We start from the raw sequence: 27,554 nt of genomic DNA, 5'->3' as shown, positions 1-27,554 counted from the left end.
GTCCTTATACTTTTAATACGACAAAAAGTTTTTATTTAAATATTGAATAGTAGTGTATTATTTGAACTGTAGGAATCAAGATTAATAAAAATATTGTATTTAATATAATTTACCTTTTGTTACTAAGACATTTTGGGATTATTAATGTAAATATAACTTACTTCAAATTCGTAAATTGAAGTTATTTACTATTGTGGAATTTTAAAAGCTTTCTTAGCGAATTGATTACGTATGAATAATAGATAAGTTGAAGAAATTATGTAATTATAGATTTGGTGGGAAGAATAAATAAATGTGTAACATTGTTCTGCAGCCACTTCCACGAGTGCCCAGAACAATATTAACTCTAAAAATATTTTTGTATCAGCACATCGAAGACAATTATTGAAATATTCATTTTTGAGAACTGATCAGAGAACTAGTCAATGGTAGAATCTGATAACATACGAAGCGAATAAAGTAAACGAGAAAAATGAATCAACAGTCGATATAGCGAGTTGCGCGTTCCGTTTTCTCTCCTATAATTTTATTTAATCGTGTTATTACGCTCTGCTAGTAAGATTCCAACGAGGAGCGTGCTTTACGGTAAAATAAAGTTCGGTTAGTAGACCGGGACAAGTGAGTACGTTGACACGTCAGCATGTCGGCACGTGAGCACGTCGGCACGTGAGCACGTCGGCACGTGAGCACGTCGGCACGTGAGCACGTCGGCACGTGAGCACGTCGGCACGTGAGCACGTCGGCACGTGAGCACGTCGGCACGTGAGCACGTCGGCACGTGAGCACGTCGGCACGTGAGCACGTCGGCACGTGAGCACGTCGGCACGTGAGCACGTCGGCACGTGAGCACGTCGGCACGTGAGCACGTCGGCACGTGAGCACGTCGGCACGTAAGCACGTCGGCGCGTGATCACGTCGGCGCGTGAGCACGTCGGCATGTGAGCACGTCGACGCGTGAGCACGTGTGCGCCCCGGCAGGCGGGTGCGGCTCCGTGCAGGCGCGGCGGCAGCTGCTGCGCGGCGCCGCGTTACACTTGTACAGTCGTAGACTACAAAGAGAGAAATAGTTTAAACTACATATATATATCATTTAATTAAATAGTTGTATATTAGTTTTTAGTTTAGTTAGATTTATATTATATTTGAATTTTACAACAAAAAGTTAAATAAAAACTTTATAAATTTTACCTGTTCGAATAGTTTGATTTCATCCCCCTCACCGTGTTGGGCGAGCTGACTTTTTAATGCCTAAAAAAAAAATTATCATTATTTCTTTAAACCATAGACGCAAAGGCTAAGCTCCCTCTGAGTATAATGCCGCGCTAAAGCCTAAAAATAGTTTCAAACAATATTAAAGTCCAAAAGTAAATTTAATACTACTAAAGCGGTCCATTATATGGCTTATTTTTAAACATAATATTGCATTTCTAAAGTATGCACTTCTAAGCTTGGTTATACTGTTAAATAATAGTATGCAATCAAATAAAATTTATGTTTTATATAGCAATTATTATTGCAGCACTATGTATAGCACTATGATTATGGCACTATTGATACTTTGCCTTTAATATATATTTAGTCAAATATTCTAAATCTATACCTATATATTATCGTTATAGCCGACTTTTTTAATTTACTTTTGGACGAAATTCGTATATAATAATAACAATTTGTTATGTACATAATCGATTCCTTTATATATTGCCAATTATTTATTTACATTATGTGGTTATATACATGTGCTGGAGGTCGCGAGTCAACCCATAATTAAGCCGTGGTTGTCTGTGCCTTCTCTTTAGTTTGAAATATTTACACACATAGATATACATAAACAAAAGAAAAATAAACGATACAGATAATAATTACAAATAATATTTCCTTTAACCATAGAAAATACAGATAATATTTATTTTCATAATATGTGAATAAATAGAAAAAATATACATAAAAATATTTTTAAACAGATTAAAAATATAGAAAAGAATAAGAGAGAGCACAGAGACAATAATAAATGTGTGCGTGTGAAGCTGATAGTGATGTATATTAACCTTGACGTTTTATTCTTGACTCGAGATCGCCAAGCAGGCCCTGAATGGTGTAAATACCTGTTTCACATTAAACCAGTTAACGGTACTAACACTACTCTACATTTCATAATTTTAGTAAACAGGTAAAAAGAATATCCAATTTTTTTTTTAAGAAGGCAGTCGTATTTTTTTCACACCTACGTCCATAGACAAAAGAGATATAAGAAGTATAATCTAATATTACTGCATTTCTTAATTTATTGAACTAAGATGTTTCATCCCTTGTGCTTATAATTATATTATCTCACTTACATTTTACATCAGATTACAGCCGTACATAGCATTACAGAATAAATGGCGATGTGGAGACCTATATATATATTGGACTTAATTTATTTTAGTATCCTATTACATAGATTTTTTTATTTTCATATTATTTGATGGGTTGTTGTGTATGTATGTGTACACTATAAATAAACATTATTACATAAACACATACAATATTTTTAAGTATCTAAGAAACATTGAATATATATCATACATAAAACTTTTTAAGCATTTCGTATTATTTATTTATATAGATACATTAATATATAGGGCGAATAATAATAGAAATACAATATGAAAGTTATAGCTAAATCGTTCGAAAGACTATTCTTGAATAATAATAAAATACTTCGTGAAGTTATAATTTAAAATATTATCAAACTCACTTCTATAGACTGCTGGTACTGCTCCATGAGGTTTTTGCAAGCGTCGAGCTCGGCCAGCTTTTTGACGACGACATCGGCCACGTTCCTCTCCGTCACCTCGATTTTATCACTGGAAATGTAATAGGATGAGCCGGATGAGCAAACCGCATTTATTCTACGTAATATATAGTGTGGTAAGTGGTAAGTGTGAAACAAGATGTGATTGTTTGTGAGCTGCTATGTAAAGACTGTAAAAAGTTGTGAGATGTTATGTAAAAATTGACTGTTAATTTATATGTAAGTCGAATGTCAATCAACTGTAGAGTACTGTCAGTGGGAGTGGGGGGTGTCGTAAGTCGAATGTTCAACTGTAGAGTACTGTCAGTGGGAGTGGGGGGTGTCGTAAGTCGAATGTCAATCAACTGTAGAGTACTGTCAGTGGGAGTGGGGGGTGTCGTAAGTCGAATGTCAATCAACTGTAGAGTACTGTCAGTGGGAATGGGGGGTGTCGTAAGTCGAATGTTCAGCTGTAGAGTACTGTCAGTGGGAGTGGGGGGTGTCGTAAGTCGAATGTTCAACTGTAGAGTCTGTAGAGTACTGTCAGTGGGAGTGGGGGGTGTCGTAAGTCGAATGTCAATCAACTGTAGAGTACTGTCAGTGGGAATGGGGGGTGTCGTAAGTCGAATGTTCAGCTGTAGAGTACTGTCAGTGGGAGTGGGGGGTGTCGTAAGTCGAATGTTCAACTGTAGAGTACTGTCAGTGGGAGTGGGGGGTGTCGTAAGTCGAATGTCAATCAACTGTAGAGTACTGTCAGTGGGAGTGGGGGGTGTCGTAAGTCGAATGTCAATCAACTGTAGAGTACTGTCAGTGGGAATGGGGGGTGTCGTAAGTCGAATGTTCAGCTGTAGAGTACTGTCAGTGAGGGGGGGGGGGTGGTGTCGTACCGCAGCGCGTGCGCGAGCGCGGCGGCGGGCAGGTCGGACTTGTGAGATACTATGTAAAAATTGACTGTTAATTTATATGTAAGTCGCATGTTCAGCTGTAGAGTACTGTCAGTGAGGGGGGGGGGTGTCGTAACGCAGCGCGTGCGCGAGCGCGGCGGCGGGCAGGTCGGACTTGTGAGATACTATGTAAAAATTGACTGTTAATTTATATGTAAGTCGCATGTTCAGCTGTAGAGTACTGTCAGTGAGGGGGGGGGGTGTTGTCGTACCGCAGCGCGTGCGCGAGCGCGGCGGCGGGCAGGTCGGCGGGGCGCGCGGCGGCGGCGGCCAGCGCGGCGGCGGCCAGCGCGCGCAGCAGCTCGGCCAGGCGCACGTCCAGCGCCAGCACGCGCTCCAGCAGCGCGCCGCGCGCCGCGCGCTCGCCCGCCGCCTCCCAGCGCTGGCGCGCCGCGATGGCGGCCGACAGCGCGCGCAGCGACTCGCGCTCCGACGCGCACTCCGCCGAGCCCGAGCCCGAGCCCGAGCCCGAGCCGTCCGCCTCCGCCTCCACCGACGCGTCCGCCTCTGCCGACCGAGCGTTTGTCGAGTTACTTACGGGGACTATCCTGAGGTCTGTCACTCGATTTGTAATGATTATAGATTTAATTATATTTTACAAGTTAGAGTAAAAGAAATAAAGAAAAGAGTAGAATATTTTTTACTGTGAAACTCACCTTTATCTATATCCCCGCAGGACTCTCTCTCGGGCGACAGCTCCTCGCCGCTCCAGGCGCCTGCACCCTCAGCGCCCGACCACCATTCTTCCGCATATTCTGAGATAAAAAAAATTGTCTATTATATTACTCGTCTATTAAAAACCTTATCATTTGATATCTTATTTCTCATAATTTTTTTGCTCTAAAATCACATAAGAAATACTCAGTAACCTGGATCGGTAACGAGACAGGGCTCCGTCTCGGAGTCGAGCAGGTCGGCGGAGTTGTCGTTGTCGTCGGACATGCGCGAGCGCTCGTCGTCGTGCGCGTGCGCGGGCGCCGCCGCGTGGGCGAGCGGCGTGGCGGCCGAGCGCAGTGCGCGCGCCACCGCGCCCAGCAGCCCGCCGCGAGACTCGTCCTCCGGGGACAGGGTCTCGCCGCTGTCGCTCCGGCTACAAGTGCCAGCAGACGAGGGAGTTTAGTTAAAAGTAGAAAATAGTTGCGAAAATGAAACAAGCGAGAGTTCTATATTCGCTGGGTGCGAAGTATAAGGTGGGGGAACCACGAAACGATCGCAGCGCGCGTCATGGCCAAAAAAGGAACTTTGTGTGGCGAACGCTGTCACATTTTAGTAGCGAGATTTACGTTTTTAGTTAATAAACATGGTGTGGATCATAGCATCTTCATATTTAATTTCTTTCACATCTTGCACATGTTAAGCTAAAACTAATTGTTTTCCTTTCAATGTTGTTTGTGGTTGGAAAATGATGTCGTGTGTGATTGGCCGGAATCCAGTTTTTATGAATAATTTGGCCATGTTTAACTGAAAATACATAAAAGGATAGATTATTGAGAGCACAAGCACTCATAAATAATCGTCTACTATTTACATGAAATGCGTTATTCGATGAAATTTGCTTACTTCTTTACTTAACTTCTCATGACGACAGCCATGACAAATCCGTAATGTACTAAGCGATATCTATTGATTGTGCCATTTTAGACGAAAAATAAAAAAGACTTACCTTATATAGATTTAGAATATTATGATTGGAATAAATATATATTACAATATTTAATGACGTAATGACAGCCGGGCATTTGGCATTGCGGAGGCCACCGTATTTGCAACCGCTAGTTGGCGCTGTCATCGCGCACCCAGCGAATATGGATTTAATTGGAAATATTTTCAACAAAATACGAATTATAAAAAGTGGAGCAAAAGAAGTAGTAAGAGTAAAGCTGGCTTCCCACGGCCTGATTTCTCACAGGTCAGACCGCGCCAGGACAGACTGATAGGCCATGGGAACCGTCGCATCTGATGTGGCCTGCGGTGGCCTGATGTAACCCGTTCGATCCATCGGAAGTCGGTAAGTTCAAAGGCGCGGCGCGGCGTGGCACAACGGTGCCTGTAGCGGCCTGTACGGGAGCGTGTGCGTCGGTTGTAATCGTTCATTTCACCTGCGGCCGTGCCTGAGAGTACACGCACATGATGGAATGGACAAATGACTCACTACTCATATTGGAATGTCAGTCAACAGGCCGACAACTGCCGTGGGAACGCTCAGTACAGGCCGTGACAGGCCTACACAGGTGGGGCAGCGCCTGGTGAGGCCTGTCGCCTAGCGGGTCGTGGGAATCCACCTTAAAAGAGCCTCACCTGCAGTAAGCTTCATTGTGGTAGACGGTGGGCTGCAGCGCGTGGTGCGGCAGCGCGTAGGCGGCGCGCACGGCCTCGGTGAGCGCGCGCAGGCGGCGCGACAGCGCGTCCAGCGCCGCCGCCGCGCCCGCGCCGCCCCGCGCGCGCGCGCCCGCCGCCAGCGCCTCCTGGCGCCGCTGCTCGCACATGCGCACCAGCTGCCGGCACTCACCGCGTCTGGGAGTGAAAGGGACACATTTATGAGATATTAAATCACTTTAAAATATTGTACAAACATTTTGGTCAATAAAATTCTTGGTGGTAGGGCTTTGTGCAAGCCAGTCTGGGTAGGTACAACCCACTCATCAGTTATTCTACCGCCAAACAACAGTACTCGGTATTGTTGTGTTCCGGTTTGAAGGGTGAGTGAGCCAGTGTAACTACAGGCACAAGGGACATAATATCTTAGTTCCCAAGGTTGGTGGCGCATTGACGATTTAAGGAATACTTAATATTTCTTACAGCGTCATTGTCTATGGGTAATGGTGACCACTTACCATCAGGTGGCCCATATGCTTGTCCGTCAACCTATTCCATAAAAAAAAATAATATTTATTTGCCTAACATTTTATTGCAAAGGTGATTTTAATCATATGATACCTGCGCTCAAGCTCCGCACTGAGCCTCGCGACTTCGGCCTCGGCGTCCCGAAGCGAGTCCCCGAGCGCGCCCGTCTCAGCGGCGAGGAAGTCCTGCATCTCAGCCGCCTCCCGCTCGGCTTCCGCCAGCCGCGCCGACAGAACACGGGATGACTCCCGCCCGTGGCACGCCTCCTATAGTGAACAGGCGACAAGGGCCTCTGGTAGTTAGTTGGACTTTAAAATTATGACATACATACATCATATAAATAATATGTATTGACAATGACTTACATCATTAAATGGATCTTAATAGAAAACCAAAAGTCATTAAAATACATTTAAAAACGAATTAGGTCAATTTAGTTATAATATAATATATACTTAGGAGCCTAATTTTCAATCAATTAAAATTTATAAGGAAAATAAAATTGACAAATTAATTTTTCAGCAAAAACAATCTGGCGTTTAAAACAATCGACTCGCAATAAACTCTTGTTAAACATAATGAACAAACTTTTTTCCATTTTAGTTATGGTTTTTAATCGGCCCACCAGTAGCTTGCTATGATTCACAGTTCACTGGTTAACCGCAACAAGCGCTTATTACAGTAGGGTTGGCAACTGCATACATTTTATCACAGTGTTTTAATATTTACTTGATATAAGTTTATACATATATTCATGTAGTACATAAGTAGTATTACGAACTTAAAAAGTAAATAATTTAAAATACCAACATATTGTATATATTCTTAACTATATTTATTATATAATATTAATACTTCACTGTACAATGTAAATATGTATTTATTTATTACTAGCAGGAGCAATACTGATACTAAATATAGTGCAGTTTTTGTTTATTTACGACATCACATTAGAAACTTCTAAAATGATTAGTGTTTATTTATTATATTGTCTATGTATTATATACAAAAATCTATCTATCGAATCACTCAGCTATTAAAAAAACCGCATTAAAATCCTTTGGGTAATTTTAAAGATCTGAGCATGTATAGGGACATACAGCAATAAGAGACTTTGTTTTATAATATGTAATGTTTATGTCTGCTATGCACATCCCTACCTCTTTCTATACTTTTTTCGTACCTCTAAGGTTGCCTGGAAGAGATCGCTGTTTTAGCGATGAGGCCACCTCTTGTGCAACATTCTTAAACGTGACTAAAGTATGTGTATGGGACAATGACAATGATAATTTGACGCGGGACAGATTGTAATCTGACAGTTTAACTTTGCAATTATATTTTACAGTTCACAATATTTCGGCAGTTTACAATCTGTCTCGTCAGATTGTAATCTAACGAATTTTGTAATCTTACGGTGACATGTATATTGGTGTACAATAAAGTGTATTCTGATTTGATTTGAATAGTCGAGTTATATTTATGGTGTGAGGTATCATACCGCATGCAACTTGTCACAGTGCTCCCGTAGTGCGTCGATCTCGCCGCGCTGTCTCGTGGCGAGCTCGCCAGCCGCCCGCAACTGTTCTTCTAAAGCGCGAAGACAACCGTCTGCATTGGAACCGGCGCCTGAAATCGATTTGAAAATTGATTTTCTTAGTCGAAACATCTGTTTATAACAAAATAAAACAAGTATGGATACATATAATAAATAATATAAGAGTTAGTAAGTGCTTTAGTGGCACAATTTCTGAATTCACTATTTAATGTTTTTTATAGTTTGCATGCTGGCTTCAGACAGGTGCAATGTCGGTATACATAAATTTATAGATATTTTTCTATCTAGGAAAGATGAAATTCTCAACTTTTCTCTTTTTTAATAGCCCTGTTCGTTGATGTAAAATTGCGTTGTGTAGTTTAAATATCAAAGCATACAGACAGCGGTAACCGACTATGTTTACTACTATGTAGTGATACATACACAAAATGGTGTTTTCAAAATTTACAAACATGTCATTTTTATTGATTCAAAATTATCGTTCTTACCAGCGCCGGCAAGTTCCAGCAGTCTTTGTGAGTTCCTCTCCAGTTCAGATATGGCCGCTAGTCTGGCAGAACGTTCCGCAGCCAGCTGTGCCTCAGCGTGGAGCCTCCTCTCTCGTTCTTCAGCCGCTGCAGCCTCAGCCGCGACGGCGGCGGCAACCAGACGCGCGTTTTCAGTGTCGCGAGAGCTCGCTTGAACACCACGGTGACAGCGAGTGACATCTATGCGACTGGAAAAACGAAATGTCTAATTGACCCAACTATGTTGCACTATTTATCAAATCAACTATGTATCAAATTTATTTTAATCTAAAATAAAGTAACCATCTTTCAAGATCATCTTTTAAAAATATATTTTTCAATTTTTATAAGGCAAGTTACCTCTCAATATTTGGCACGATTCCCGCAAAAGCCGATTCGATATCGGTTCCACACAAAACAGTTTGCGAAACTTTCTCGGCATAGATCCTCACCCGCGTCTTCGTCACAGAACGCGAGGATACGGAACGAGCTACAGTGGGTCTCCGAGAAGGTGGTGTATTCTCGTGTTTTGGAGATGAGTCTGGATCGGCATCTCGCCTTCTCCTAGGCAATGTACCATACTTGTCAGCTGCTACTCGAGTAGCAGATGCATCAGTTGCAATAGGGAGTCGTTGTCCGTTAGTCGGCCATTTTTTCTCGTCAACAGGAGAATTTGGTGTTCTACATCTAGCAGTGGAAGTTTTTGTAGGTTTGGCACGTAAAGCTGGACTCTCGCGGACCAGATTGGGAAGATCTGCAGTTGGCCGTATGCGTGGTTTGGGTGTCAGTGGTCTGGGTTTTTCTGGCGGTGTTGGTTTTTCTCGACTTCTGGCTCGTTCACGAGTTGCTAGGTTAGGTCCACGAGGTGCTGTCGCTGGACGAGGAGTAGACGTACCGACGGGTGAACTTCTTTTTGGTTCCGTCACTGTTACGTTAACTCGGCGACGGGGACGAGGAGGAGCACCCGCTAAGGATGAGCTTTCAGATCCACAGCCCGAACCACAAGAGACAACACTGGAAGCACAAGAACGGGATCCTCCACCACTACTCAGAGCTCGACCACAACCCTCGACACCACTATCACTTCCAGCTGCACCGAGTGCTAACTCATCTCCAACCGGCAAGCTATCAAGGTCACTAATTGACCGCACATCAATCGCTTCACAAGACCCATTTTCCACGAATGATTGTTTTAGATTAATACTTTCATTATGACTCTCTAGAGTTTCAATACTAATACCACTTTCTTCTTTAATCACTACAATTGAATTATCACTTGTATTATTTGTTTTGTTTTCAAGATTTCCGTCTCCGTTAGAAATCGTTTCACTGACTTCGGAGCCGGACGGAGGAAGGCCGCTGACTTTACTTGAATTTTCTTCTTCCATTTTCGCCTTTTATGTCACGTCATGATCTGAAACAAAAGTGAAACGTTGAAATTGTGAAAATTTAGAATGTATTTAAGTTGCTAGACGGATGGTTTGGTGCCAAGTAATCAGTTTGATGCAGTGGCATTGTGTGAGTAAAACGTTCATTGTGCGGCAGCCCTCGGGCCACGGGTCACAATCTCGAGGGAGCTTATTTCTATTGTTCGCATTCGCCTATTCTCAAATGTTCGTGCTATTTTACAAAGAAGCCAGGTTACTTAGCAATAGCGATAGGTATGGTAAACTATAATCTTGGCAATTTTCATTTCATACTTAATGGATAATATTTATTATGAATCGACGACGTACGATTTCATAATAGTAGTTGAAAATTTAGTTCGCATACTACTGAGTGTGCTATATGAGATGAAAGGAAAGAACAGTACGAATAATGTTTTAAAGAAGTATATGATGCATGTATATGAGCGATAACAATACACACAAGTATTTATATGACCCCTAGCGATGAGAGCTACAAAACGTTCCCACGGCGGAGGCCTGCCCCGACTCTTGTGACACTCATTCACGACCATATTAATACAACTGAACCTTGCATATTTTATACTAGGTTCCTCCCACTACTTTGTTATTTTATTCTTTACCGGGATAAAATAATGAAATCTTCTATACATATAATAAAATTGGAGTGTCTGTTTGTAATATTAAAATAACCGCTTTTTACTGTATGCATATGTACATGCATACACATAACACATACCAAAATAACATTTTTTTATAAATTGTTGTCTGTCTGTCTGTTTATTCCGGCTAATCTCTTGAATGGTTGGACCGATTTTGGCGAGACTGATGTCATACGGAGAAACTTAGGTTACTTTTATTTTAGAATTATACATATAATAAGAATAAAGTCGCGTGCAACCTTCGTGTACCACTCCATCATCACGTCATGCTACCAAACAAAAACAAAAAACGCAAATAAAAACAAACCCATTTTTCGCTATATAGAGAAAAAATCGCAGTTCAATTTCAATGTAATCTTATAACTTCAACTCTTTTGTAAAGGAAGCTCAAAGATTGTGTCGTAACTGATTATATGCCTATAACTAAAGATCGTTAAGTCGTTTCGGTGCCACTGTTGTTCCACGAGTGCCTATAATTAGTAATTACGTCAGCTTTTCATGGTCATCTTTATTGTTGGCGATTAATAACTTTCTTTTAATAAAATAAAGTAGGCAACTTTCTTTTTATAACGAGTGCTGCGTCAGAAGTATCGACAGATAAGGAGTACAGACCACTCCATTTATGTCGAAGAATTTGTGTACCATATTCTGCTATGGCTGTTTATTTTACTTTTAAATTAACTTTATTGCGTAAAGATAAATCGCTTTCGCGTGTTCTCTATCTCATATGAAACTAGTTATTGCCCGAGTCTTCGCTTGCGTTTGCGAGGTTGGTCGTCGACTATAATAAAATAATAATATTTTATAACCGTAGCCTACGGAGTCTTTCAGTCCAACCTCCCTTCATTATAAGTTTCATCCGATTTGGTTCAGTTGTTTGGACGTAAAACATATAGACAACGTTACTTTCGTATTCAAAATATGAATATAATTTGTGAATAACAAGGTACAAGAATATTCAAAATATTGAAACCGGTAGGTATGTATTTTTATTTGTTACTAGAAAAGAAAATCTATACTCCACGCCTGTGATATTTCGATCGATTGCGTTTAATATGAAAAAATATATATATAAATATAGTAACATAATAGGAAAATGGACGTGCAACATATATGACACTAATGTCATAGTCCTTAGTTCTCTCACTCTTCCTTCAAAGAATGTGGGGAATATATACAGATTGCATAAAACCCTTCAAGTGAAGTCGTAAGTGATAATTCCAAAACTTCTTGTATTAAGTAAATTTGACTTGTTGTTGACTTTCCATATGTTAGCAATATTCTCATAAATCTTATCGAAGAATTTAATATCTAACATGTTGTAACCGATAAGACCACATACCAGGATAATTATTAACTCGAGTAAGCACGATAAGCTTATAAACACTTCGAATTTAATAAAATATATCGTTTCCGCTTTAATAATTTATTCTAGAGGTTTCGCAAAAAAAAATATGCAAGAATTCATTGAAAAAAGAATTTAAGAGGAGAAAAATTACGAAACATAAAATTAATGAATAGGATTTCGTTCTTCATGAAGTGATTAAGAATTGTCAACAGAACAAGGGGCATGTTTTCATTAGTCATGGTGTCGGACGCCATGATCGCGACACGCCGTCTGCGCGCGCGCACCACATAAATCGACGTTATTCTTAGCCACGTAAGAACTGTTATGTATAATTTGACGGCTAATTAAACGAGATAGAAAGGCCATTGCGAAGGCCCAGTCGATGACACTCGTCTCTCGTCAGACTGAAGGTCACAAGTCTATGTCAGCACCCATTAACTAAAAAACTAAACACTTCCTCAATGCTCGCTCGTGTTTTCCTTGTTTAGATATTAGCTATGTTTAGTATTATTTAAATTTAGTTTTTTTTTCCTAGTTTCCGAAACGAGTTATTTTTTAATACCAGCGGATATAAAGTAATTAATAATGCTTATCCCTTCATTATTGTTTGGTATTGAAACTAGGATATTTTCAATTAGTAAACTATAGGTAATGTAATGTTTATGTTTAAACGTTTCCTATATTAAAATAATAGATATATTATGGCTTAAGTGTTTTGAAATCTTATTTAAATGAGGTTTAATTTGATAAGTATATCGTTTCTTTTTAAGCCTTATTGGTAATTTGTCTCATGATATCTTTCTGAGGAATTTCGGCGGACACAAGAATGAAAAGCCAGCTGTGCAGAGCCAAAGTACGCACACAAGTGTATTCTAATTTCTTTACTTTTATAATCCAATGGGATGGCAAAAAATTATATCCGGAAATAGCACAGACGCAGAACTAATGGCTTGACATGTTTTCATATGAACGAGAGTGTAAACACACAAATACTCAGACTCTCTGCTACTGAGAATTTCTCGATAGAAAAAGACCAATATTTTTTTATAAACCTGACCCAGAGTTTGAACCAAAGACCTCGAGATCTGCAGCATTACATACTAATCATTTTATTAATGAAGTATAGTGAATATGGTTATGTAAAAAAATATTTGTATGCGATAACATTTCTAGAAAAAACCTTCTAATTTTAAAATACTCCGTGGAGCAGGAAACAAAAGGTGTTATTTTAACAAAAACTCTCATTTAGTTGCACAATTTCTTTTCGTAAACTTTCCTTGAGCCGTAGAAATCGTCGAATAAAAGCCATTGTAAGTTAATACGTCTTCTTAATATTCTACTTAAGGATAAGTCGTGTTGGCTGCGTAAGAATGAAGGCACGTAATCCATGAATTTTCACGATAAATAAATTATTCGCGAGCTCGTTGGACAGAGATTAAGAAACGAGTATTGATTTAATTGTTTTAAACTTACTTTTCAACTAATTAAAAAAAACTCTCAGCGTTTTGTGTTATTTTTATTTGCAACACAACACTTTGAAAAATCAAAGTCAAGTTAGTAATAGAAACATTTTTACTTCACTAAAATCTTATTGTAAGTTGAGATAAGCAATAACAGATTTGCTTTTTGACGATGCAAGTGACATTTCAAGGTCAAATCTTTATCAACTTATTTATTGGTAGTAAGAGGCCAGATATATATTTTTCAAATGTTTAATATTACCCATTTCAAACAACAACAACAACAGCCTGTAAATTCCCACTGCTGGGCTAAAGGCCTCCTCTCCCTTTGAGGAGAAGGTTTGGAACATATTCCACCACGCTGTTCCAATGCGGGTTGGTGGAATACACATGTGGCAGAATTTCAATGAAATTTGTCACATGCAGGTTTCCTCACGATGTTTTCTTTCACCGCTGAGCACGAGATGAATTATAAAGGCAAATTAAGCACATGAATCAGCGGTGCTTGCCTGGGTTTGAACCCGCAATCATCGGTTAAGATGCACGCGTTCTAACCACTGGGCCATCTCGACTCCCATTTCAAAACGATTACACAATTATAAACGTTAACAATTGGAATTATCGTTGCGGCTTGCCCGTTCTACTCCCAACGCAAATAGGTTAACCCACGAATTATGATTCACAAATCTCAGCCAATGTTGAAAGCACTCTATTATACAGTTTCTCCTCATTTCGAATGTTTATCTAAATATTAAACGCGCACATAATGGGATGAACGATGATGATTACGAGGTTTATATTTACAGGTTTGTTGTTATTTGACAAAATAACATTCCACAGGGGTGCAAAATGCAAACATCTATCTATACTAATATTATGAATGAAATAGCATCTATGTTTGTATCTCTGTTGCTCTTTCACAAACAAATTGAACCGAAATTGATAAATTAAATATAAAGCAAGTTCAAGAACTCTAAGAAACCTTCCGAAGTTCTCCTCCTTAAGGATTTCGTGGAATTGCAGGCTGAAACACTTGACGATCAAACCCTTAACATAAGCGAAGCCGCGCGCGACAACTAGTTAACATATAAAACATATAAAACCGGAGCTATGAAGAGATCTCCGATAGGCTAGTAAGAGCACGTGAATCTTAATTAAATATTGTGGGTTTAAGCGCCGGAATTTCCATTTGCTTAATTCGTGTTTTTAATTAGCATCGCGCTCGCCGCACCGAAACATCGAGGCATGTGTCGGGTGAAATGCTACCACCAATTCTCTTCAAAAGGCTTTTCAGACTACTGCGTTATATAAAGCACAAATATACTCTTAAAAGGTATGGATAAAATATATCTCAAGCTGGAATCAGGAATTCTTAAACAAATATGTAAAGTTTTGTATCGTTGGATTTTTGTTCCCAAGTCACACTTGAAAGGCTCGATTTGAATATTTCTAATAGAATTGGGCATAATAGTCGATTATATTTAATGGTTATAAGTTCCTGTTATTTAATTAATAATAAAACAGGATTTCATTTACGAAAAGCAACAAAAGAAGGTAACAGATAGTGTCTGACTGATAGTAATATGTGCTTACTAATATTGTTATGTATGTTTGGATGGATGGATGTTTGCAATTACGTCAGAACCTTTGAATGGATCAAAATGAAATTTGGCACGGATATATATTCTGGAATAAGACATAGGACTCATTTTCCGGACAAATGAGCAAATCCTGACTAACCACTCACAGGCTTAATAATTTACTAGTAATATTCTTTTAATTATAACATGTGGTGTTATTTGCAGCATGAAGAAATCGTGTCAAATCTGACATTTAAATGAAGCCCATTACTCCATCAGAATTTGAGTTGCATGGAATTTGTAACGGTTAGCATTTATACAAATTTTGTACTCATTTTTACAAATATTAAATTAGTTACCGACGAGTTTCTTGCTCTCCTCGAGATTCCGGATTTGTATCCAATGACTAGCTAGTCTATTTGAATAAAAAATTAAGTTCGACCGTGAATAAGACGAAGCATATTGCTACTTAATAAATAAATAGTAATAAATTTGTTGCATTGACATTTTAATAACACATCGGAAATTAAACAATTGAATTTATAAGAAATTTGAAAATCTAGACCAAAAAATCAGCTATAATTTCGCTAAGCTTCATCCGGCGGTTTGGAAACCATTGCACATTTTTATCGATCGATAAGACCCTATAACTTTCTATGGTAAACAAATACTTTTGATTCAGATAGCGATTATTTATTTAATTTCATTTATTATTTTTCAAAACAATTAAACAAAAATAAATATCGTTGTTTTATTTACAGTATTATATAATATGCATTGAGTAAGAATTTCGATTTCACAGATCAATTTATAACGTCAAAGGTATTTAATATGGCCTTATATAAAAACTTCGGCGAGTCGCCCGATAGTGACATAATGGTATGCTTAAAAGGTAAATGGATTTGTAAACATTGTCACGAGCTGACGGGCGTAGAGTTATACGGACATACGAACGACCGATAAATTATAGAGGGCAAAAGTACACGTGAAGATAAAAAATAATTCACTTTGGTATTACAACCGTATTTGGATTAAGATAATGGATAAAGATGATATCAACATCCAAGAAGTTCGAGACTATACGCCTATAGTCTACCCCAGCAGTTCCCAAACTATTTTTATCTCGTGGACCACTTTCAAAATTTTATTGGTTTCGGTGGGCACCCTGCTGCTACATTTCTACCACATGCTTAAAGTTAGCAAAAAATAAAAATTGTGTCGCTTCTGAGTTCTGTCCCTATATCCCAATAGCTAAAATAAAAAAAAAATAGTACATTTTCTAACACTTCACTTATAATTATTAAAAGAATAGAATTACTAGAAAAATTAATAAGGTAATATAACTATGCTCACATTGTTGCTCTTTATTATCAAAAGCAGATAAATTTTCGTGGAACCCTATTAACATCTTATGGACCCCCATTTTTATTCACGCCTACGTAGATTATCATTATGTCTCCCGTGGACCCCCAGGGGTCCACCTGGACCACTTTGGGAATCACTGGTCTACCCCAACATAAGAATACAAAAGGCAAATAAACATTTGATATCGAATTGACGTGACATCACGCGAGCTTGAATAATATATAACATTAATTATGGTTTTGCGAAAAAATTGCGATGTAACTAGTAATAGGGAAATTTAGGATGAAAATAGAAGGATTTAGTGGATAGTATTGTATGTTGTAGATACATTAGTCAAGCGATGTTAATAGTTCACAATATAGCTGATCTATTTTCAAATAGCGTGGCGTATGTAAATCTATTTTTTTATTCGTTTACCTTTATTTATTATTCGATTGGAATATATAATATTACAGTGCATACTATATATTTCATTACATTTTAACATTATTGATTGACAGTGCCTATTCCAATTCGATGGGACTACTAGGATGAAATCTTTCGCAGAAATTCCTTATAGAACGTTATTTTCAAACTTCATCTACAGAGGTTAAATGTTTTTTTTTTTTAAATCCCAATGGTAGGCAAAGACAAAAAAGTCAGTAACTATTTCTCTTGGCGTTTCTTTGGCGAGCTTAATTGCTAATAATAATTCAAATATATAAAAGTAAAGTAACAGCCTGTAAATTTCCCACAGCTGGACTAAAGCCTCTTCTCCCATTAAGGAGAGGGTTTGGAACATATTCCACCACACTGTTCCAATGCGGGTTGTTAAATGCACATGTGGCAGAATTTCGATGAAATTAGACACATGCAGGTTTCCTCACGAAGTTCTATCTTGAAATTTTAAGTACTATAATAATGCTAAAATTCCATTAAAATGGCATTAATAAATATAGTTTGAATGCGATACATAATACGATTGAGTGTTTAATTCAAAAGAGATAAATTTAAATATTCTAGAAGTTTCTTTTAAGGTTAAGTTTGATTCTCGTCTTGTTTTTATTATGATATCGTTTGAAATGCATTTCACATCTGCATTTCGATATCCATAGTCGAGTCTGTAATGCCGCAGTAAATCCAGTAAGATTAATCGCGTCCGAGATCTGCAATAGTCTCACGTATCTTCATGAGTAAGAAAGCCACGTATTCATCAAGGACAATCATTTCAAAATAGACGGTTACTGACATCACGTCGAAACATTGTTTACAATGGTTTTTTTTACTTTGAAACATTGTATATGTGCGAACTATGTTTACACATACATGACTTGACAAAAAAAGGCCTAGTGGTTAGAACGCGTGCATCTTAACCGATGATTGCGGGTTCAAACCCAGGCAAGCACCGCTGATTCATGGGCTTAATTTGTCTTTATAATTCATCTCGTGCTCAGCGGTGAAGGAAAACATCGTGAGGAAACCTGCATGTGACAAATTTTATAGAAATTCTGCCACATGTGTATTCCACCGACCGGCATTGCAACAGCCTGATGGAATATCTCCAAAACCTTCTCCTCAAAGGGTGAGGAGGCCTTTAGCCCAGCAGTGGGAATTTACAGGCTGTGGTTGTATGCATGACTTAATACCTATTATTTGAAATTTGTGAGAAGTTTAGCTGTTTGGTTTTAATGATACCTTATATATCCAGGTATAATAAAATATTACAAAAAATGACTCAATACATATGTTATGTATTAATCGTAAATTGATCGAAATTCTATAACCATAATTAACTTATCATGATTGAAAAACGAAGATAAACTTATATTATAAATTAGCATTTTCATTATGCGATTTTTTTACTATCTACCTCAACTATTAATTTGATAAGTAAAAAAAAACTAGCCTTGAACTATAGAAGTTCATACAAACTTGTTTTTTACATGACGTCATTTTATAAAACGAACTGTGTTTTCCTTAAAGCGCTTTAATAAAACGCGTCCGCAAACCAAATGTTTTACAGCCGTGCCATCACCGTCGTTCGTGCTGTCTATATAACAGTACTGTAGCTTCATTGGGCGTCAATTTTACTTAACTAATGAACTTTCGTTAATGAGTATTCTATAATATTCATTGTAAGTTCTAAGTCGAATTTATTTCTTCCTAAAAGGTATTAGAACGTGATGATATGAAAAATAAATATACTTACATGTATTAAATCTTGTTTACCTGCTATGATATATAAACTTGAGCGCATTCAAAATCTCTGTATACGGTTCATATTTGGGCTTCGCAAATATGACCATGTTTCTGAATTTCGCAAAAAGCTCAAGTGGCTTCCAGTCCGCCTTCGCAGGAATACTCGTATTCTATCATTTCTTTACTGTATCCTATTCAATCCAAAAGTTCCTCTTTATTTAAAAGAGAGATTTAAGTTCCTTGGCGCTTCTCATTGTCGCTCTCTGCGCTCCGAGGATAATTTAATTTTGAGTATCCCTTCTCACTCTTCAACTTGTTACTCAAAATCTTTTACAATTAACGCAGCACGCTTATGGAACTCCTTGCCCTTAGCGGTACGTCGAGCTAAATCCCTTGAAATATTTAAACGTCGCATTTTCGAATATTATATTGATACTTGAAATCGTATTTTCATCCCTTACCTTTCTCCTCCTCCAATCCTCATTTATTTTAAAATTGTGTGTATGTTTTTCTTACTAGTTATGTGTGTATTTTCTCATTATATATGTATGTATTATTTTTACTACTTTATTATGTTTGTATTATAGTACACCTCCACCCTAAATTTATTTATTTATTATAATGTCCTATGCCAACCGGTTGCCTGGAAGAGATCGCTCTTCTAGCGATAAGGCCGCCGATTGTATACTGTATAACATTGTTTATTTTATTCTGTTTTAAAATTTTATGTACTTTGCTTGGTCTACAATAAAGTATATTTCATTCATTCATTCATTCATTCATTCATTATGAACGTAGTAAGTCTTTAGCTATAAAATTAGCAACTATGTACGAGAATTCAAACACATTTGTATACAGTAAAGCGTTTAGGAAACCCAGGTTTACACACACACCCATTTAGAATAGTTATTTAAATTTTGATTTTAAATCAATTCTTCTAACAAAGCTCATACAGTCGCGGAACGATTAGTTTTTCATATACGAATTGCTAAAGCTGTATACCAAAGTACCTACTCAAGTTCTAAGGAAACACCTTTACATATGAAACTATTATCGTGAAACATAACGGGGACGCTTAATTGCTGTAGTTATGACGTTACGACGTTATCAGATGAAAAGGTGATATATATATCATTTGGAAAATTAAAGCTAAAATCAAGGTAGCTAATACGTGATGTTCTTATATTCACTCACCCTTTAAACCGGAACACAAGAGTATTAAGTGCTAATTGCTATTTGATGGTAGGGTGTCTGATAAATGTGCTACCCAGAACTAGCACAAAGTCACAAGGAAGAAAATCAAAACCTAAATAAAGATCTATTTAATAACTTTTGCGTCGACGGTACGAATTTTTAAGTGTAAATATATTTTAGCGTCTGACTGTACCGATCTCTATTTGACTGTAAAAAAATCGATTACAAAAACGGCCGACAGTAATTTATTACGAGCTTTGTCATCACTCGATTTAGATTTCTGATTGTTCGGAATGAGTGCAGACTATCTTTAGGTATGTTTATGTCAGAAATCACTTAGATCATATCAAAAGCACTATTTGATATGATTTTATGAAACAGTTCCTCAATAAATTATCCGATCGAATGACCGCATATTACGTTAATAAGATCTTGAGAGTATCTTCTATTACAATTTTATAAGTAGTAGTAGTCAATAGTATAATATAATTAACAATATAAAAACTAAAACTAACTCTAACTAACTAACTCTAACTAATTCTTGGTAGTTTTTTTTTGTAATTTAGTTAGTTCAAAGATTTAGTAAAAAAATGTTTATTTAACAGCAGAACTGTCTAGAACACGTGATTCTTGACCAATAATTGTGTGTTCAAATACCTGTAAATACTACTGAGTCTTTACGTACCATTTGTGACAATCTGACACCTGTAAGAGCCGACATGGCCCAGTGGCTAGAACGGGTGCATCTTAATCTATGATTGCGGGTTCAAACCCAGTCAAGCACCACTATATATATGTGCTTAATTTGTGTTTATAATTCATTTCGTGCTCGGCGGTGAAGGAAAACATCGTGAGGAAACCTGCATGAATGCTGTCTAATTTCATCGAAATTCTTCCATATGTGCATTCCACCAACACTCACACATAGGAACAGCGTGGTGGAATATGTTCCAAGCCCTCTCCTTAATGGAAGAGGAGGCCTTATCCCAGCAGAGGGAAATTTACAGGCTGTTACTGACACCTGTAAGCGTGATGGTGATCAACACCAAGCCTCAGGGGTTTGGGATTATGAAACCTTTGTCTAGCAATGGAACTATTACAGACATGGCATTATTAATGTTGAAAATTAAATTAAAACTCAAGGTAGGATTTTATCACGACAGCATAGCTGGGTCATTGATAAAATACAAATTCGTCGTTATCATAAAAACAATTGGATTTGAGATTATATATATTTAAATAACAGCACCTCATATTGTTTATATTTTATACACTATCGCTGTTATATCAATCGCTATGTACGTTTTAATTAAAACCTACACAAACATTAGAAAGGAAGTATATTATAATTTTTAAACAGTTAATTTTTAAGATCTGTCATAAATTAAATTATTTTTAATTACATTTAATTTAAAATATAATAAGATAACAATAGTTCTTTAATTGATATAATGTGTCGTAACGTCGTATATAGAAATCTCAATACGTTTTTTTTATGGTTTCAGTTGAAACTAAAATAAAATAAATAAATTATAATAAATAAATATGAGACAACATCACATACATTACTCTGATCCCAATGTAAGTAGCTAAAGCACTTGTGTTATGGAAAAGCAGAAGTAACGATGGTACCACAAACACCCAGACCCAAGACAAGATAGAAAACTTATGGTAATCTACATCGACTCGGCCGGGAATCGAATCGGGACCTTGGAGTGGCGTACCCATTAAACCACTCGACCACGGAGGTCGTCTACTATTTTTTATATACCTTTTAAACAATAGCTATGCAATAATTACTTCAGATATCGAATACGTCTCTACCAGAGAGGAACAGTCCGTAAGCAAATTGATTCATACAATAAGCCGTGAAATATATTAAAATTGTATAAACTCGTTAAATTGTCACGTGTCACGTCCTTTATGTCATGCACTCGTGTTAAACATAGCAAGGTCGTTGCACCGCGGTGATTGACGCGGGTTCGATGCCTGCCGGATGTGTGTACTGGCGAATAATCTGCTTTTATAAAAAAGTTTTACTAGCAACCGGTTTACATTTAAAATTCTATTTACGTATACATTCAAAAAAATCTAAACTTTGAAACAGGTGTTTCTTTTATTATGTTGATATTGTTTATATTTATTATGGTATTAACATATATGAAATTTGTCACACCTCTTTATTTATTAATAGAGACACAAAGAAGTTTTAAATTAATTTAGTAAAATAGGCAATTTTGATACTTGTAGGAATTTTAAAACATCCAAGTAGTTTACACATTAGTGCTGCTCGAGAATTTGAGCATAACGTTTCATTTTATTTCGTCCGTCAACACCGACAATTATATTGTTCTCTATTAGGACATGTCTGCTTTTGAAATTACTTTGAAGTTCATTGCCACCATATAATCTTTCATCTCATCTCGTCTGGGACATGCATCGAACGAATGTACCATATATTACTAAAACCAGCTTGATTAAACTATGCTTTTGGTATATTTTAAACATATACTAACATGTTTGCTACATGTTTTATTTGAAACACTAAAATTTTGCTTTAGATTGCCCGTTTATTTCACGATATGATCCAAAAGAGTTTATCATTTAATATATAGTTATTTATTTATTTTTCATTCCGGGTAAAATTGCAGGACATATCTTGTTACAAACACTTGATCGTATATTTATTTTATATTAAATAAGTCATATTCGTTTCCAATACTTTCTTTAAATTGAAATTATATTTGCATATTATTAACATTTACAAAGCTATTTTATTCAAGTTGAGGCTAAATTCTTTCCAATTAAACAAGATTTCAAAAATATACATATAATATATATTAATTAGTTACCCTCATTAAGATATCAAAGATGATGTGAATCAACGAGAAGTTTAAAAGTTAATAAAATCAAGAAATTTGTTATATAATGAAATACTTTTTTTAAAGTTATAATATTTAATAACTCAATATATAATAATCGGATTATCGATTCACCAATCGCGAATAAAAGTGATAAAATATTGAACATTAGTTATGAAAAACTATGCTTCGTAATATAAATCTGCTAATTTTCAAACCATGGAATGCAATCCTGGAATGGACGTTTTATTTCCCTCTTATAACATATGACATATTTCAATAATTTACATAAGAAGCTTACAATATTGTATTCATATTAGATTTCCGCCATTGCCATTTCAAGTGAGAATAGCTAACAATATAGAAGAGATTACAACGGTACGATGCTTTAAAACAAGTGTTGTCACTTCTTATAGAGTCCAATAAGACTTCAAATCTGATTCGACTGAAAAGTAATCAGGTGAAACTGGTTTAAGTGCTTTACGAGGCACGGTAAGCCTGGTGCTGATTAGCAGTTTATCGACTAAAAACCCAATAACATTTTTATAAGGAATTATGAACCCCGCATTTTAGTACAGCCTTATAAACTAACTGTGTTGACTAACCAGTTAATTTAATGGGGCATGTGTTTCTATTATATATAGAATGAAAGAGACAGTTATATAAATACTGTTTCAGTTAATAAAAATATCCGAGCTTCTTTGTAGGTTAAAAAGTACATTGTATTAAATTATGAGGTCGCGTATAACGGTTTGGGCTGGGCTGTCCCTAAGGGCTCGGCGGCCGGTACATTGACTAACAGCCAATGTCCGCTTCGCACTCCATTGCGATCAACGGACCGATATAACTTTTATTGCGTTACCATTCACCAGGATATAACATGTATTTTAAGTATATGTATAAATCACTTCTAAAAATATAATAAACTAACTTCTATAATAAACGCCTCAAGACTATAAATGGAAGATCATAATTTAAATAACAAAGTTAAAAGTAACTTAATATTAATGTGTTCATTAATTTTATCTATATTATGCGCCCACGTTATTCGTTTTAAATATTAAAACTTATGATAGCTAAGCCATCCATGTCACCATCACTGATGCGAATATTTCATAAGTTAAGTTACTTTTTTACTTAAACGAAAATAAACTTAGGTAAGTATTTTGAGTCTAAGTATTTGTCCATAAATATTTACGAATTGTAATAGTTAATTAACATTATTATATTTAATAAAAAATATACTATAATAAAAACACTCTTATTTACAACTAAAATAACCTTAATCATTGGAACTACTTTTATGATTATGTTTTAATTATGATTATAGTCTTATATTAATCATTGAAAGATTGATAGAATACATGGGGCCTCATTTTATGAAATGTTCTTTTATGCTTAATATATCGTCGACAATGTAACTATATTATAATAAATACAGTCGTATCACATCTTGGACAAGACGGAAATAAAGTTCATATAGAGACGAAAATTCATTTAGGTATATTATAGTTTTGTTAAGTCTTCTCGGAAACTTTAGTAGTATATAAATGGTTGAATAAGATATGTATGTAGGTGTGTATAAGCATAAACCCACAGTCGTGTTGCAATACAATTTCAGGACATCGGATGAGTTAAAATTACAAGACAAGTTAATTAACATTTAAAAGGTGTCTGTTGACATTCGATATATAAAGAGAAGCTAATTTAGCAGATGTTAAATTGACTGCAAACCGAGTTTCGTTTCGACGTAAATTGTTAGCAATTTATGTAACTTCTTGCATTTCTTCAGAGACTTGCAAAAATTACACAATACTTTTTAAATTGTTGACAACACTTTTGAATAAAAAGTTGCCAACGTTCTATCCGTTGCCGTTAAAGACACATGAATTCATCACAAATACGCTTTTGTTACGAAATATAACTTAGCATTACAGGCAGGGATAAAAACACTGTTATAATTAGAAAATGTATTGTTGACGTTAGTACAACCCTTTTTTTGCTCAGTAATTAGAGGTAGACAGGGAGCGCCGGATGTTAGCGCATATATTTATAGCGGGCAATCGTTACCATGGCAACACTTACGTCTGCTTGATTTATGTTTCGCACTGTCTAGATTAAAAACGATAACTTTGTTTTAACTTGATTTTATAACGCTAACTCGTTTTCTCTATATGTTCTTTAATTATATTTGTGCGGATTAATTCATTCTAATAAATCATCTTATCGACATAGAAGTCGATTGTAATCTTCAACTATATGTTAAAAGGTAAAGAGGAAACTACTTTTCAAAACGTCTGTTGGTACTGGCCATGAAAAAAGCAGATCTTGTCAAGTTTAAAAAATAATAACACTCTTTTTTTCGCTTTGATTTTTTTTTGTGTAATAATGACAAGGTATCATCCAACGGAGCCTCGTTTTACTTCTTGTTTCGAATGTATCTTATTTTTTAATAGCAACGAATTGCGGTCAAACTTGGCCCATGGTCAACCACTTGTATTGATTTTTCTTAAATATCTAATCTAAAAGTTCGACATAGACTGTTATGGTATCCGCGTGAAGCTATGACGGATAGATGGCAATATATAAATTATCATTCTGCTTCGAAATACATAAAAAAAATATTGACATATATTTAAATTTTAATATCGACATGATAAGACTAACAATTTCTTTTTAATTTCTGATAAGAGATATCTAATCATTCATATTTATTAGGGGATAAGATAAATTATAGGCAGATGCATTTAGGTAATAAATTAAAAAAAAAACAACAATGCGGGTTGACAAATTACTTTTAATTAAATTGTTACAACTGAGAGCCTTGACTTAAAACAAAAAAAAAATACGAAAACACAGTCAAGCAATCAAGGTTTTGATATTTTTTGTACAATAAATATTATGTCTGTATTATAAATACAAGAAGTATATTTATCACTTTAATTTGACTTAATCTGAGGTTTCGAAATATTCTTAAGGTAATTCATAAATTAACGAAAATATAAAAGATTTTAATTATATAAACAATGTATTAAGACTACTCATTGTACACAATTTAATCGTTTCTAACATGATATCATAGGCTCTTGATCGTCACCGGGGTTTGTTTTCTTGGCCTCACTGTAAAAAAATACTATTTTCGGATAGAAAACAATTGATCAAAAATTTGTATTATATACCATGCGGTGTGAAATAAATGTAGTAGGTATATAGTATTGTATTTTTTGGTGGCGAGAACATCGAGGCGGTTTGAAAGTCCTAAGCTAACCTCGCGTTGTACTCCGCCCCCACGACATTACGAACACATGAAACATTGTCACGAATTGCAAGTTTCCCAGAATTGTATTAACTTCGCACATGCCTCAAAATGTATGCCGGTAATGTGTTATTGTACACTAACATCTAGTTATTGTACTTTTAAATTAATTTAAATTTCGTAATATTTGATTTTTAAATTTCGTCTCTTATCAAAATATCTATTAAAATTCATCATAAAATGTGTTAAGTAGGTATTCGAGTTACTAATGTTATAGTAGTATTAAGTAGTACAAATCTTTATAATCAATTACAAAATAATCATCAAAAATGCGTAAAATATACTGACAAATAAAATTCAGTCAATGACTATCTTCTTAAGTGTAAAAGTAAATTCAACATATTAGTAACGTAGTTAATATAAAGAAACAAAAACGAACTAACGCTCCCACAAGTTGATTCATTACAAAACAAAAGCACACGGCGCCATCGGATCTTAGTTGTATACTCGTGAGTAAACCGAGACTTAAATATTAGAATGCAATGTTCGGAAACTGTTGTTAAAGACAACACTTTTATTATTCCAATATACATTTTCTCCCCCATTAATACCACCCTCATGTTTTGTCGTGCCAAGAACGGGACGTTGCATTACTGTATCGATTTTCGTGAACACGTGCTCCGAAGTTTTAACTTCGCTTCAGGAGTTGTGCATGAGTTTAAGTAAACAGGAAAAACTAAGTTAGTTATTATTAAATTGGGAAATATAGTTATTTTAAGTAGTTTTGTGTATAAATAATCACAATAAAATACTATTATAACTTTTAGCTTCAATGGTAGAGATAATTATTTTGGGGATTTCTTAACAATTATTAATAAGACGATGATTGTCAGTGTTTCATTAATCTATATTAATATTATAAATGCGAAATTAGCTCTGTCTGTTACCTCTACGCTTATACCATTTGTCATAGAGATCCCTGTCATTGAGTACCAGGGAAGGACATAGACTATTTTATTTCACCGGTTGCCTTGATACAGATCGAGCAGCCAAAACCGCTGATTCGACTAGTATACATATATAAGTTAACAAAAAACGCTCGGCATTTATTTCGACCAAACGTTATATAGAGAATTATAGTACAGTAAGTTAATTAGGAACAATAATCAAGGAAGAATATGCAGGATATGCAAGGGTAAGAAAAAAATACGACCTTGACTAACAACTGCCAATGTGAGTATTATAAATTTAAATAATATTCAATACGAAATTATGAAGCAATCCAACAGTAACTCGACTTAATAATTAAATATTAAATTACCTAGTAATTTTTATTTCAAATAAATATTGGCGCATTTTATTGTAATATACCTGACGTGTTTAATATCGTACGATTATAGGATTGATAAATATGTAGATACATAGATAATTTTCTACACGATTTGAATGCTCAATGGCTTACCTAAAACATGAAAAGTTGCGTTAAAACTACACAGCACTTATCACTTTCATTCAAAACTCGACAAGCACTACCGAATCGCTGAAACAAGGTCTACGAGACGTTCATATGCGACGCAGACGCGCTTTAAACTAAATGAGAGTTAGTAGTCGGTGGTCCG

The 27,554-nt window shown here is 36.1% G+C and overlaps 1 protein-coding gene across 1 annotated transcript; it reads right to left on the bottom strand.

The window, feature by feature from the left end:
- Positions 1-34: 34 nt before the first annotated feature.
- Positions 35-27,554, bottom strand: LOC124533470 (cilia- and flagella-associated protein 91). The gene is made up of 12 exons (XM_047108764.1): positions 27,398-27,554; positions 8,986-10,039; positions 8,608-8,834; positions 8,063-8,190; positions 6,658-6,830; positions 6,019-6,234; positions 4,590-4,810; positions 4,377-4,475; positions 3,933-4,227; positions 2,741-2,849; positions 1,189-1,248; positions 35-1,049 (listed from the first exon to the last, which is right to left on the bottom strand). The coding sequence occupies exons 2-12, from the start codon at positions 10,011-10,013 to the stop codon at positions 1,029-1,031; spliced, it is 2,577 nt and encodes an 858-aa protein (XP_046964720.1). The 5' UTR covers positions 10,014-10,039; positions 27,398-27,554; the 3' UTR covers positions 35-1,028.

Source organism: Vanessa cardui, chromosome 11 (assembly GCF_905220365.1).
Source record: "Vanessa cardui chromosome 11, ilVanCard2.1, whole genome shotgun sequence".
Classification (NCBI taxonomy): Eukaryota; Metazoa; Arthropoda; class Insecta; order Lepidoptera; family Nymphalidae; genus Vanessa; species Vanessa cardui.
Note: the sequence above shows the minus strand (reverse complement) of the source record. Positions and strands in the feature narration are given on the sequence as shown.

Excerpts from the sequence above, each read along its gene's own strand:
- LOC124533470 (XM_047108764.1), bottom strand. The coding sequence starts at position 10,013 with ATGGAAGAAGAAAATTCAAGTAAAGTCAGCGGCCTTCCTCCGTCCGGC. Across the intron at positions 6,831-8,062 it reads ACTGTGACAAGTTGCATGCG|GAGGCGTGCCACGGGCGGGA; the intron begins GTATGATACCTC and ends TGTTCACTATAG. Across the intron at positions 4,811-6,018 it reads CACAATGAAGCTTACTGCAG|CCGGAGCGACAGCGGCGAGA; the intron begins GTGAGGCTCTTT and ends TGGCACTTGTAG.